General features: G+C 37.7%; 1 protein-coding gene across 2 annotated transcripts in view; it reads right to left on the bottom strand.

Annotated features, from left to right (window-relative positions):
• Positions 1–13161, bottom strand: part of cntnap2a (contactin associated protein 2a) — a 379160-nt gene that overhangs the window by 175480 nt on the left and 190519 nt on the right. For both annotated transcript variants that reach the window (XM_006794675.3, XM_087846090.1), the window contains exons 8-9: positions 9352–9495; positions 7710–7971 (exon numbers count right to left, since the gene is read on the bottom strand). In XM_006794675.3, coding sequence (XP_006794738.3) covers positions 7710–7971; positions 9352–9495 — 406 coding nt within the window. The remainder of the gene's footprint in view (positions 1–7709; positions 7972–9351; positions 9496–13161) is intronic.

Raw genomic sequence — 13161 nt, 5'->3', positions numbered from 1 at the left:
AAGTTATCTCAATGATACGATGTAAACACAGACTTTTCTTTTGCAAAGAATACACTACAGTCATAACAGCTATTGAAAAGAATTGCCTTGCGGATGTAGAAAGGGACATTAGGGTTAAAGAAGACACAATTATTAATGGGACAGACAATGATAACAGTGCTTGGGATGGATAATGGGAGGAAGGCTTTAGGTCGGTTTCTCCAAGAAAAAGCTAAAGGGTCTTTAATTAGAACTCACATCCCTACTATAAAATAAAGCTCCAACCCATATTTTTTTTAAGTTGGAGAAAAAAGTTCAATCAAATGCTGCACCTCAAGCTCCCAGATGGGTCTCTAACATCTGACTCTTGAGGGTTGAGAAAGCTCGCTGCAGAGTTGTACTCAAGCTTTAGTGCTGACAACTGTGATGTGGACTGTTTGACTAAGATATTGGGCCTTCGTCTCGAGTGGGTGAAGCAGTCTGCTTCACTGGAGACCACCATCTCTTTTGATGAAATGTCCGCAGCAGTTCAACAGCTCAGCTGTGGTCGGTTGATGGATTTCCTGCACACATTTTTTTTTCTTTCTATTTACCAGGAAAAGTCATTTCATGGAGTTAATCTTCATCTTTTCAAAAAAATTAAAGTCCTTTGGTTTTAGTAAAGCTTGTACTCTTGGTATAAGTCAGTGCTTCTCAATTATTTTCTGTTACGCCCCCCTTAAAAAGAAGAAAACATTTCTCGCCCCCCACTCTCCCCCTCTCCCACGACTATAAATAGTATAATTTGTCTATAAAATTATAATTATAAGTACATCTCTGCATAACATTGTATCCTTATTAACATTAAAGAAAAAAAAAAGAACAAAGAGAGAAATATAGATCAACTTAAAACAAAGAATAACTTTATCAACATTTTCTTTTAGTCTGTAACTGAAAAGATTTAAATTGCATGTTGTAGTATTGCAACTCTCTAAACTAATACTACTGCTACATTTAACGTGCATCAATTTCCTGAAATAAAAAAAAATAAAAACATTTTTTGACCGACTTTAACCAGTTGATGTTGATGCTGTAGTGGATGTGCAATTACACTTTATTCTAGTACTGCAAAAAAAGCATGTTCCCTAGGGTCACGCGTGATGAGTAATCGGAGTCTAATTGCCAAATACATTAAGTTCTCTATCTCAGTAAATTGTATTCAGTTCCTACAAATGATCTCTTCTTATTCAACTCAGGCATGGTCTTGCAGGGTTGACCTTTGCGAGTGAAGTAATAAGCACAGTGAGCTTGTCTGCATATGCTGATGATGAAACTGGCACTATGGTGGTCAACATGTGACAGGCCTTTGCTTGCAGAGTGAAACAGTAAAGTACAACAAACATTCCTACAGTAGGATGGGGCGCAGATGAAATGTTTAGGTAACCTCACAACTTTAATTGATAGTAAAATAGAACCTTAAAGCTTGTCAGAAAAACTGATTTGTTTCTTATCCTGATTAATGCTGGTATCAACTGATATTTAAAAAAAAAAAATGTAATAAGATTTTTTTTCCAATATCGCCCAGTTGGTGGCTTGAGGTCTTAAAATAAAATTTGTGTATCGTAAAATAGTGTCAGACATTAAAACATATGTTTATGTTTGGGGAGTCAGTGTCTTGTGCAATAAAACTGTGAAAAAAGGATTCTTAATGTCATATTCCATGCAAAATAAATCATGCAATATACTATTTATGCATGCATGTATTTATTTTTGTTTATTTATTTATTTGTGTGCGTGTTGTAGGTCCATGTTAAACTTCAATTTAATATTTTCTTGTTGTAAATGAAAAATTGAACCAATAAAGGGTTTGTTAAGGGTCAAAGGTCTCTCCTCTCCTCTCCTTTTTTTTTTTTTTTTACCCTGTTTCTATTACATATTGATCCTGTATGTACACTATAAATGAATTTTGTCTGCTATAAATTTATGGGACCCTCTGGCACTCATGAATTTTAACCCCCCTCCTCCCCACTCCCACTACCACCCATCTCCTCCACTCCTAAATATTCAGCCCTCCAAGGTAATTCAAAGAGCTTTGCACGTCCTCTCAGATGGCAATATACCAACCACACAAAGCTCCAGACTATGACATATTAAGCTTTGGCTATGCACACATATATACATACAAATACAAATGCATTTGGACACGGACACACACACACACACACTCTGGGGGAATGAAACAATATAACATTATAATCGGTGGGTGGCTGTACTGTGTTTTTTTCCCCTCAAATGTGTGCCTCAGGCCTTTCCATTATTGTAATGCTCTATGCTTCCTGTTCGGACTGTGCAAGTAACCTCATGTGTGACTGATGGCAATTCTGCATCTCAAAAGAAATGATTTTATGACTTCTTGCCGAGTTGATGGGTATGAAGTATGAATGCAAGTACATACGCACATGCAGAATTTTAAAATGGCAAAATATTTAAACTTTGGAGGACGCTGAATCAAATAGTTTCTGCTGCCTCTGGCTTTGTCCAATTTTGCAGCGAGGCTTACCTCTGACAGAGAATAATTCTGTAGGAAGATATAGTTCCCTGGTTGTATAAATAATGCAAGCAAATACGCTGATTTATAAAAATAATGAGGAGAAGAGTCAATAAATGAAAATGAAAGGAAAGCAGATGAAAAAGTCGTTTGCATCACATTAACCATTTATAAACCTGAGAAATAAAACACTGCATAAAGCATGTGCAAAAATATCTAACGGAAAAAAAAGGTTAAAATGCTGGACTCTGATATTACATTGGGTGACGTTAATAACTATTGCTAGAAATTTTCAAATTAATTAGTTAGTAAATTACTTTAATTAAAGTTAATAAAACAGTACTTATACATAGGCTGTCATAAAAGTTTATTCTGGCACTAATAATACATGTTTTAAGTAGTGTTTAAACAGGCAGGTGGAGCGACACTGGCATAAATAATCATTCAGAATTTTTCATTTTCACTAACTGGTAGGTTTTCGGCCACAAAATGTACCTCCATAGTGTAGGGATAAATGGACTGGTACTTATATAGCACTTCTAATCACTTTAAGAACTCACTCAATACAAGCCTTGATTATTCAGTTCACACACGCACATTTATAGAAATACTTGCACGTTTTAACCTAATGTTTACATGCCAATACTTCAATGGATCGGGGTAAATGTAGTGCAAGGTATCTTAGTTAAAACCACTTTGTCATGGAGGTTGGAGGAGCCAGGGATGGAACCATTAACCTTTTGATTAATAGGTGATCTATATCCTGAGCTACATTTGTTAGGCAAATGTATAGTGGTGTACACAATTGTCTAACAAAGATCCCTGGTGCAAGTCACAAATCAAACATATAGAGATGTGGCGACCGCTTGTATATAAGTGAGCAGCTGAAAGTAGCTTTTAAAACATATATGATAACATTACTTATGATTTGTAGGCTATTAACTATTTCGGAAATGTACAAATCTACTGATAATTCTTATTATAAATAACATTTTTTGGCCTTCCCACATGCATTCATGCCTCTTGTTACTTGTCTCAGTCTAAAGTAAAATATGGAGGTCTACAATGCAGAGTGCTATAGTCTATAAATAGAGTCATATTTTCTTCTCGATGTAGTGGGATGTTTAAGTCATTAAGATTAATTACCACTACTTTAATGTTTTTTCTACTTTGACAGCTAAACAGGAGTGTAAAATATATTTCCTCACTATGTATCACAGGAATCTCATAGGAAATTAGATTTCTTGGTCTGTGCAAAAGCAGTGGAGACAGTGAGTATTGTTTCCATGGAAACAATGCTGGTGCCTAACAATTCAATATTTAATCAAGAGGTGATCAGAGGAAAGCGTCTTCAACACATATACTCAAATACCTGCCACCTACCAGCTACAGGTACAAAGAGATCGTCTTTCATTGGCTTTGGTTTATTGGAAATTTTCATGGTTGGTAAATGAGAAAATAGAACTTTAATTTTAGTTTGGATATACCAAACATGCTTTGGTCCTGCTGCATGGTCATTAACACAACAATTTTCAGCTACACTCTAACAAATTTGTTATTTTGTTCCAAGAAATGAGTGATGAGAGTAAAAGAAATGAAAACAGAGTTAATAAGTGAGCGGAAAAGTCATGGGGAAATTAGAGAATCGACTAGATATAAACACGCTCACAAAAACATTATTCAAAGGATTCCCACAGTCTCACCTGGAGTGAGATTCCCAAAAGCTTCGTGTGCCCTTTTGTTTTACTCTTTATCTGCCTGACTGAGAGATAAATGGATGAAATGACAGATGTTTTGTCAGAGAACAGAAGAGCATGTTTTCAGTGGTCACAAACACTTTTACTGCAAGTTGTTGCTATCACACACACACAAAAAACAGCTACTTATCTGCGCACACACACACACACACATCTTGAATAAGCGTACTTCTGTTAGTGGATGTGTGTGTTTAGTTGATGTGTGTGTTCATAATGGGGAAGATCTATGGTCTGGTGGATTTGGTGTGTGGGGGTGGAGACTTTAATGACCTCAGACCCACAGTGGCAAGAAAGAGGTTATGAAGATATATGATGATTTTATTCAAGCCTCCTTTGCTTCATCTGCTCTCCCTATTTCTTGTGTTCCACCTGCCCGTTAAGTTTTCAGAAAAATGCGTTTAATTACAAGGTTGCACTTAAAAGTACATTAGGCAAAAAAACAAAAGTGGCCTCAATCACAACATCAGTGAGCCCAAACGTATTCTCCTAGATAAAGTATTATATAAATGAACATGTGGAACAACTGTCTGTCATTAATGACAAATTTAGAGCAAAAACAGACTGGCATTCATTTAATTTGACGAAACAAACTGCTTAATGGAGCTTTAAAGAATATGTTTCTGGGGGCAAAAAAGAAATGCTTGGAACGCCATATATTTTTAAGCATCACATGCAGTAGTTGCTGTGAATTTGTCTGCTGCTCATCTATGGATGTGAATTTCTTGTTCCACCACATCCCAAAGGAGCAGATCTAGTGACTGTGGAGGTCATTTGAGTACAGTGACTTAAATTTCAACTCTATGAAACCTGTTTAATATATCCACTGCACAATTACATGACCAGCAGCCTGAAGTCTTAATACATGGCACAAGGGATTCAAGATTTCATGTTGTTCACACCAAATTTTGACCTTGCCCCCCAAATGTTGCAGCAGAAATCAGGACTCATCAGAACAGCCAGCATTACTGTCCAGCTCGCATGCACTCAGTTTTTTTGTTTTTAGCTTCCAGTATTAGTCCCTGATCTGGTCTTCTGTTGCTTTAGCCCATGTGCTTCAAGGTTCGAGATGCTCTCATGCATACCTTATACGTTATAGCGAGTGATTCGTTTCTGCTGCCTTCCTATCAGTTGAAGCAATCTGTCCATTCTCCTCTGACCGCTGTCATCAACAAAGCACTTTTGCCCAGAGAACTCACTGGATATTTTCTCTTTTTCAGACCAGTCTCTTTCAACCCTAGAGATGGTAATGTTGGAAAATCCCAGTGGATCAGCAGTTTCTGAAATATTCAGAGCAGCCCATCTGGCACAAACAACAATGCCACATTTAAAGACACATAATTTACCCTTCTTCCCTAGTGTGATAATCAATTTGAACTTCACCAGGTCAACTTGACCATGTCTACGTGCCTAAATGCACTGAATTGCTGCCATCTGACTGGCTGATTAGATATTTGTGTCCATAAACAGACGTGTTGAAATCAGCTTTGTACATTTCAAAGTTTACAGTATGTGATTCAATTCTGTTTACAGGAATTAATCACATGCCTTATTCTGACTCACGTAATGGCATATTATTTGGCCTAAACCAGAGATTTAGTAAGAAAACACTTTCTGTGATTAACCATCATTGGTGAATTTGCAGTCTTAGATGGCTAAAAGGTTACTCGGGTTAAAAGCTCCAAATGGAAGAATGTGTGTGCTTGTGTGTTTTTCCTTCAAGCTAACAGAGAAAATGAGAAATACTTTATTTATCTTATCTGTTTGGAAATAGGTATATGTCTGAATAAGCTGTCACTTAAACGCTCCATAAACAAATTGTCCCCAGTGGGAAAACTGGATGGCGTTGTGTCTGTAAGAAGCCTCTCTTTTCTCTCACTCTCGTTTCGCTCCTCGATGTGTGCATATCTGCACGTCTCTCCCCAGTATATTTGCCATTAAGAGAGACTAAGCATTTCATTATAAGTCTACTGAGCTCCCACTGTGTCATTGAAGCTAGAAGCCAGTTTGGCTTTCTTTTTCAGAGATACTAATAACAGAATCAAAGGAGGGAGCATGTGTTTGTGTGTGCGGGTATGTGTTTGTGTGTCTATGTACTCTGGTAATACTGATGTAATCGCAGGCTCAATCCCAATTAGCCTAGAGGGTAACTCTGTAATAATCCCTACCCCTGGGCATAATGGCCTATTAAAGCAGCAGTGGACAGAATAAATGAGTGTGTCTACAGATAGAGAAGGAGAAAGAAAGAAGGGGAAGGAAGAAATAAGAGTATGGGAGGAAGGGGTGAGGGGCAAGAAAGGTTGTAGGAAGGGAATGAAATAAATGGAATAAAAAGAGCCACAGATGATAGCATCATGGCTAAAATTATTTTGAACCTTATTTTGTTTCTACCTTAATAATAAATTCCAGCTTTATGTGCATCAGTTTAATGGGCACCAAGTTTGCTTATTTTCAGCTCATTATTTTTATTCTTGGAATCGACAAGAGCGGCTTTGAAAATGAGCATTTCAAACTCACGCTTAATTACCTTGTAGTGGAACTTGATGTGACACCCCCCCCTTAGTTCATTCCCTGTCTCAAACTAAGCCATTTTAGTAACCTCCCATGTCCCAAGTCAACCGATATCACACAGAGCCAAGAACAATAGTAATAAGCAGTTCAAAACAGAGTGCTTAGAACAAGAAAAAGCCTGAACTTTTTGGCTAATGAGGATTACCTGCACTTACATCTCACTGAATCAAACATGTGCTTTTGGTAGATTATATGGCAGAAAATACAAAGACAACAGTTCCACTGCTGTCTTCAACGGTTCGCCTGTTAGTGTTGTTGGGTTTAAAACCACACAAAGCAATTGTCAAAAAAACAAGAGATCAAATACGGAAATGGAATTATGAAACACCTATTGGACTGTCTTCATGTTAGGGCTGGTTTGAATGCTCCCAATATGCAACCAAAAGTCAGATTCGCTTCTGTTCAGAATTCAATTAATCATGCAGCGTGCACATTAAATTTCATGAATCAATTTTTGCTTCAGTTTTATCTTCATAGCACACCGCTCACATGCTCCTGTCCCCAAAGAGCAAAACAACAGCTGATGTGGGAAACACATGAGCCACCTCAGCTGTGAGTTTGTAGGTATATCTACTCATCATATTACATTTTTGTTTTAGTATGCTGTAGAGAAAAAAACCCCTTAAACCTCATTAAAACTTATTTTGTTGCAATCAGGCTTGATTACTGGTTCTATAGAGTTTTCATTTACTGTCCATTGAAAGAAAAAAAACACTGCCCAAGAAGCATAACCAATACGGCCGTTGAGTGGCAAGTCTTTTTCCTAGAAGGAGTTTCCTACATGAACGTTTTTCCATATAGTTCAATAGCAAATATAATGTAAGCAAACAAACGTTGTACATAAGTTGTGTGATATGTTTTTATGTAGGCAAACCCACCTGATGATAAATCTACTCGGTAGCTTTTGGTCGCTTTCGTCACATTGATGTGAACTGCAACCTTGCCGTCCTCAAGCGAGATCTCCAGAGTGCCATCATCAAGATTGCTGAATAGGAGGAGGCCATGAGGGTTCCACGTACGAAACTGGAAGCCCACGGATACCGTGTTATGATTGGCTCGACCAGGCAACTGCAGGAAACTGGTGGCGTTGAAAAAGACTGGGAAGGTGTGGGTCTCCGCACAGGTGAAGGACAGGTTTCGCTGTTAGCATACAGAATTAGAAAAAAGAAAGAACAAAGACGGACAACGGGAGATTAATTAGTTTTTAAACAGAGAAGTCAAAAACAGAGCTAATGCCTTTAATGGGGCTTGCCTGTGAAATAAATGCCTCAAACACTTAAGGAAATCTTGTACTTCACCACCCTTTTGTTGCTTTGAATCTCACTTCTGCGTGATTACTTTCACATGTTCGTGACTGAAGCGAAATTGAAAGACTGATGAAGCTTGAACGCACTCATCTTTTTCTTCTAACTAAACCTGTCTTTGAAATGTAACTATTTCCATCTTATTAATCACATTTTATCTAACATGATATCTAACATTTTATCGACCTTTATTTAACATCAGCAACTATGTATAATTTAGATTCACCAATTAAGTTAATATGCAGGTCTCTGGATTATGGGGAGAAGTGGGAACACTTGAAGAAAACCAATCTATCATGAAAAAACAGAACATATAAACTAGAATCCAGCTGACCAGGAGATCCTCCATGCTGTGAGCAATAGTAGTAACTAATGCACTGTTGCCCTGCTGAGAAACAGGGTTAAACAGTAACCTGGGTGAATTTTATGTGCTGCAGAAAAACAAACACTATTGTGGTATTTAGACACTAATTATCATTGAATTTCTCCAACCTTGTGCTCTTAATCTAGTCATTAGCAAGCACACAGCATTGAGCTGCCTTTCCAACTATAGATGATTCCTGATTGTGTGTGTGTGTGTGTGTGTGTGTGTGTGTGTGTGTGAAAAATCTAAGAGCAGATCTGTTTTGATTAGAAATAAATGGCTGTGTGAAGTCATCAGAGAGAATTACAGGTGTGGTTTGAATGAACTTGATTAGTTCCACCATTTGTTCAATCAGTTCAACAGGGATCAAAGCAGATACACTGGCCGCTCCCTGAGAAAGGGCTCAGATTTTTCAGAAGCTAATTTTTAGGACTGCAGGGCAGTTAATGTGCTCAAGGTGCATCCTGCAGTCTGAAAAAGTAGGGTGCATTTCATGAAAAGAAACAAGGCCTTTAATCTGCCTCTTGTGCCATCGAGATATGTTGAAAATAAACTGTTGCATAGTCAATGCAGTGAAAACCTGTCTTTCCACTGTAAGTTATGGTAAAATTGCAGTCATGATAACAACACTTGCAAAGACAGCAAGGACACACATGGAGGGGCCACTGACAGGTCAGTTGTATCTGATTAATTATGAATCTGTTCAAGCATTTTGGTTCATTGAATAATCTGCCCCCACAGTCGGGTCAAGTATGGAGTTAGTGTGACAATAATGAGCATGTTCAACAGGCAGCTGCCTTTATAAGCTCTATTCCAAAACATTTAGACTTATATTTTGCACATTTTCCTTACAAAGCTGGAGGTGTCGAGCTTCTTTCGGCGGGCCAGGTCTGTAATGTTGTCTCCATTGTAGTTGATGCTCTCCATGCAGCCTTTAAAGTTTTTTCTTCCTATTCCCACTGGCTTTCCACTGTATGGCATCCCGCCAAAACTCAACTACAGAGAGACATAGTGCAAAGAGTTAAAAAGAGATAGAGAGTGAGACGCATGGAGAGAATTCCTTTAATTTTTCTTTAATAAGCTTTTCAGGCTTCTCCTCCTGGTTGCTTTTTATGGATTTACAAGTGTGCACATTCCCATTGCAAACAAATTTCTTACCTTGATGGATTGGACAATCAATTTCCTGTTTTAGGTATTATTGCCTGAACTCTTTGCATTTCATTATCTGATGTTCATTATGTACATTTTATGGATTAGGGTGGTGCTAGTAATTTGTTTAAATCAAACAGTCTTACCTGTGGGGCATAAAGCATTCACACACACTTTCAGGTTGTAAAAATCAGTCAGTTTAGTTCGTAAAATGTCAGGATAGAAGACAGTATAAATTCCAGTACTATATTTGGGCAGTTACATGCTTTTTGTTCGTCATGCTTTGTGACTAAGCATATTTGATTTGAAGGAAAATAATGAATACTACGTTAAAGTGCCAAGACATAGCTGCACTTTGAGGTTACATCAATATTGCAAAAACTTTGTGTTAGATACGGTTCTTTAAATTGCTGGGGCTCAAAAGTAATTGGCTTGACACTTGGTTACTAAAAGTTTCTAAGGCAGTCGGTTGTCATTTCAGTGTTAGTTCATGCACAGAAGAGCTCACACATGGCTCAGAGTTAATTAAGAGTTGAGCTTTAGATTGACTCAGTATATAATCAAGTGACCACAGAAGTGGAAAAATGGTGATAGTAAATGTTTATCAGAAAGATATCAAAGGTAGTTGATTTTCAGAGTATTTTTTGTTTTAAGGAAATAACAGAAAAAGGCAAACAAGCGGATCGGAAAATCATCTGCATGGTGTAAAAACTCCCATTGTGAGTGCAATGCTCGCCAGGATGCAACTGTTTTTTTTCTTCTTCTCTTTTTTCAGAAATCTAAGGAGAATTTCATAAGCTTCATAACCAGAGCCTTGGAGGACTGACCACAACAGAAAAACACCTCTGTAGGACAAAGTTCTTTTGACTGATGAAACAAAAATACCCCCACGAAACCTCAAAATCACGAAAAGATGAAAGTGCAGGGGAAAAAGAAGCAACAGCATATGACCCAAAACACACTTTCAGTGCTGGGTTTGTGCATTGAAATCAAAAATTGGTTTATAATATTGATTATCATATACAAACACAAAGCCGACGCAACCAAAGAACTTTCATATACAGAGGTAGACTATCCCCCAGTTATTCAACTGATCAGCTGGGATGTTTCTAGAATGGAGCTATGAGATGGCACACCTCTTGGCTATACAACTTGTGCACTCATACAATAATTGTTACTTAAGCAGGCAATCTAAATATTTTTTTCCCAATTTGAAAAACAATTATTCAACCAAAAATTATGTCTAAAACTTGTGCAGCTCCACATTTCATATAATAAATGCGTGGTTGAACACAGGGCAGCACACGAGCCTTAAAATCACGCCTAATTTTATAAGTGTGAATTTTCTACACTAATTTTATTTCTGATTAAATATTGTGATTTCCTGTGGGCTCGTCTGTTTTATTGTCAGTCCCTCCTGTCTCACCCCATTTAGAAAATCCTGGAAACATCCCAAGATCTCAATCTGATGAAGCAGCAGTCCGCTTGCTGAAAGTCAGACAAAATGCAAAGAGACCCCACAGGCAAAAAAGATAAATAAACAAACAAAAACAAAGGTGACTTCAGTATAGGCCCGAGAGAGCATCACAAGGGATGATACAATATGTCCAATAATGCCTGTGGGTAAATGACTTTGGCAGTCATTTACTGTAACACATTTTCCACTCAATATTCACACAGACATAAAATAATTACTGTGACTTCATCTGTATAGTATGTGTCCAATTAATCTGGCCCTTCAGCTTCCCCCACCACATGCCCACCATTATTATTGACTTATTGACTTATTATTGACCTACTATAAAGCTCAAAGTAAAGTGGAAGCACTTGAATGTAGGAGCCATTATTTTAGTAGAGAGCCTGAATAGGGAAAAAAAGGGCGTATAAAAATATTTTAGTTTTTCCATTCATGGTACCATTAATAGATAAATAACTTTTTTACAATGACAAAAAAATAAAAATACAATCATTGTTTGAGAGACTCAAAGCTTCTCTATCTAATATGACTTGAAAATTTGGTGACATTATGTTGTATAAATATTGCAGGTCCTCTTTTAAACACCAGGTGTAGGGTGCTCTTATAGAATAGGAAAGCGCAATATAAGAAGAGTAATGTTGTTACTTGTGTTATGAAGGTTCTTTAGTTATCTGTACCAGGCAAACAGAAAAACAATACTCGCTAATATGAAAGAAAAGGTTTTCTTCCTCCGCACGTCCGCTACAATCAGCTAATTTTGTCTTTGTGCGGGAGGAGGAAAATGGTAGAGGGCAGATATGGACTTTACTTTTATTTTTATTGCACACAAGGACGCAATGAGCTGAGATGCAGTCTGTATCCAGGACAACAACAATTGCATTATGCTGCTAACAGAACTTTGGCTCTTTGTAAACGTCTGCTAGACAGCATGCTAACACAAAGCTAGCTAAAACCCCAGAGTGATTATAAAGCTGAGTGAATACTGACACCAGCCCAGCAGCCAGACCCTAAACTTCAATATATAACCAAAGCAGTAATGAGCAGTCAGGCTTGCGGCCTCCACCTGTTCTTAAGGTACAATCACCATGGCCTTGAAGTCTTTTTAGGCTCTTTTTCATTTTATTTTTGTGTCGTTGGCTTTGCATTTCTAAGTAAATACTAAAAGAAAGATTGTATGTCTGTCCTAATTAGGATAGGGATTTGTAATGATTTGTGGAACTGAGAGAAAGTAACAAATTAAGCAATGTACTGCATTACTTTAAAGAAAAGTAATGAGCAATGTGTAATACATTACTTTTTATGAGTAAAGACCCAAACACTGCACATTATATATATTGTGCATGAAATACAACCACTAGACTGGTAGGAGAAAGCATTAAAGGAGAAACATGGTCTTTTTGGGAGAACAGATGTGCTGAGAGGAGCATTCAGGTGTGAAGATGAGGGCTAATAAACTGGCACCTGATGGGAAGCACTGAAGAACAGAGGACTGATAAAATGTAAACTGGGTTTCATATTTGCTCTACAGTTATACATGTGTTCATTCTTTTTCCATTTTACACACAACTCTGAGCCCTGAAGGAAGCCAAAATGATGGAGGGCAGTGTGCAATTACCAGTCGATGTGTCTGTCTGTCTGTTTGTGTGCATGTGTGTTGTTGCTTGTGCTGTGTGTGCATTTGTGGTGACGCTCCAATAGCCTTAGTAATTACTGCCAAGGGTAGACACAAATGCACCCGGATATTTAGTCTACAGCCCTAAATGGGAGCAGAGGACACACATACGCGCGCACGTACACACAAACAAAGATGCACACAAAATAGAGTGTGCAGACTAAATGTACTGAGTACAGTAGTACACTTGACTAAAAGCTGGTCACAAACTGTAGACAGACTTAGTCAGGCAATAACATTGGTAGAATCTATTTAAGGTTCACCACAGACACACCACACACATGCACACAAAGCCTCCTGGTACACCCTTGTTGTATAGATTTCCCTCCAGATCCCTTAATTCAACAGCTTCAGTTTTAATTGG

This window comes from Neolamprologus brichardi, chromosome 9, assembly GCF_056152115.1.
Source record: "Neolamprologus brichardi isolate AB-2024 chromosome 9, ASM5615211v1, whole genome shotgun sequence".
Taxonomy (NCBI): domain Eukaryota; kingdom Metazoa; phylum Chordata; class Actinopteri; order Cichliformes; family Cichlidae; genus Neolamprologus; species Neolamprologus brichardi.
This window is presented reverse-complemented; position numbering and strand designations above follow the sequence as displayed.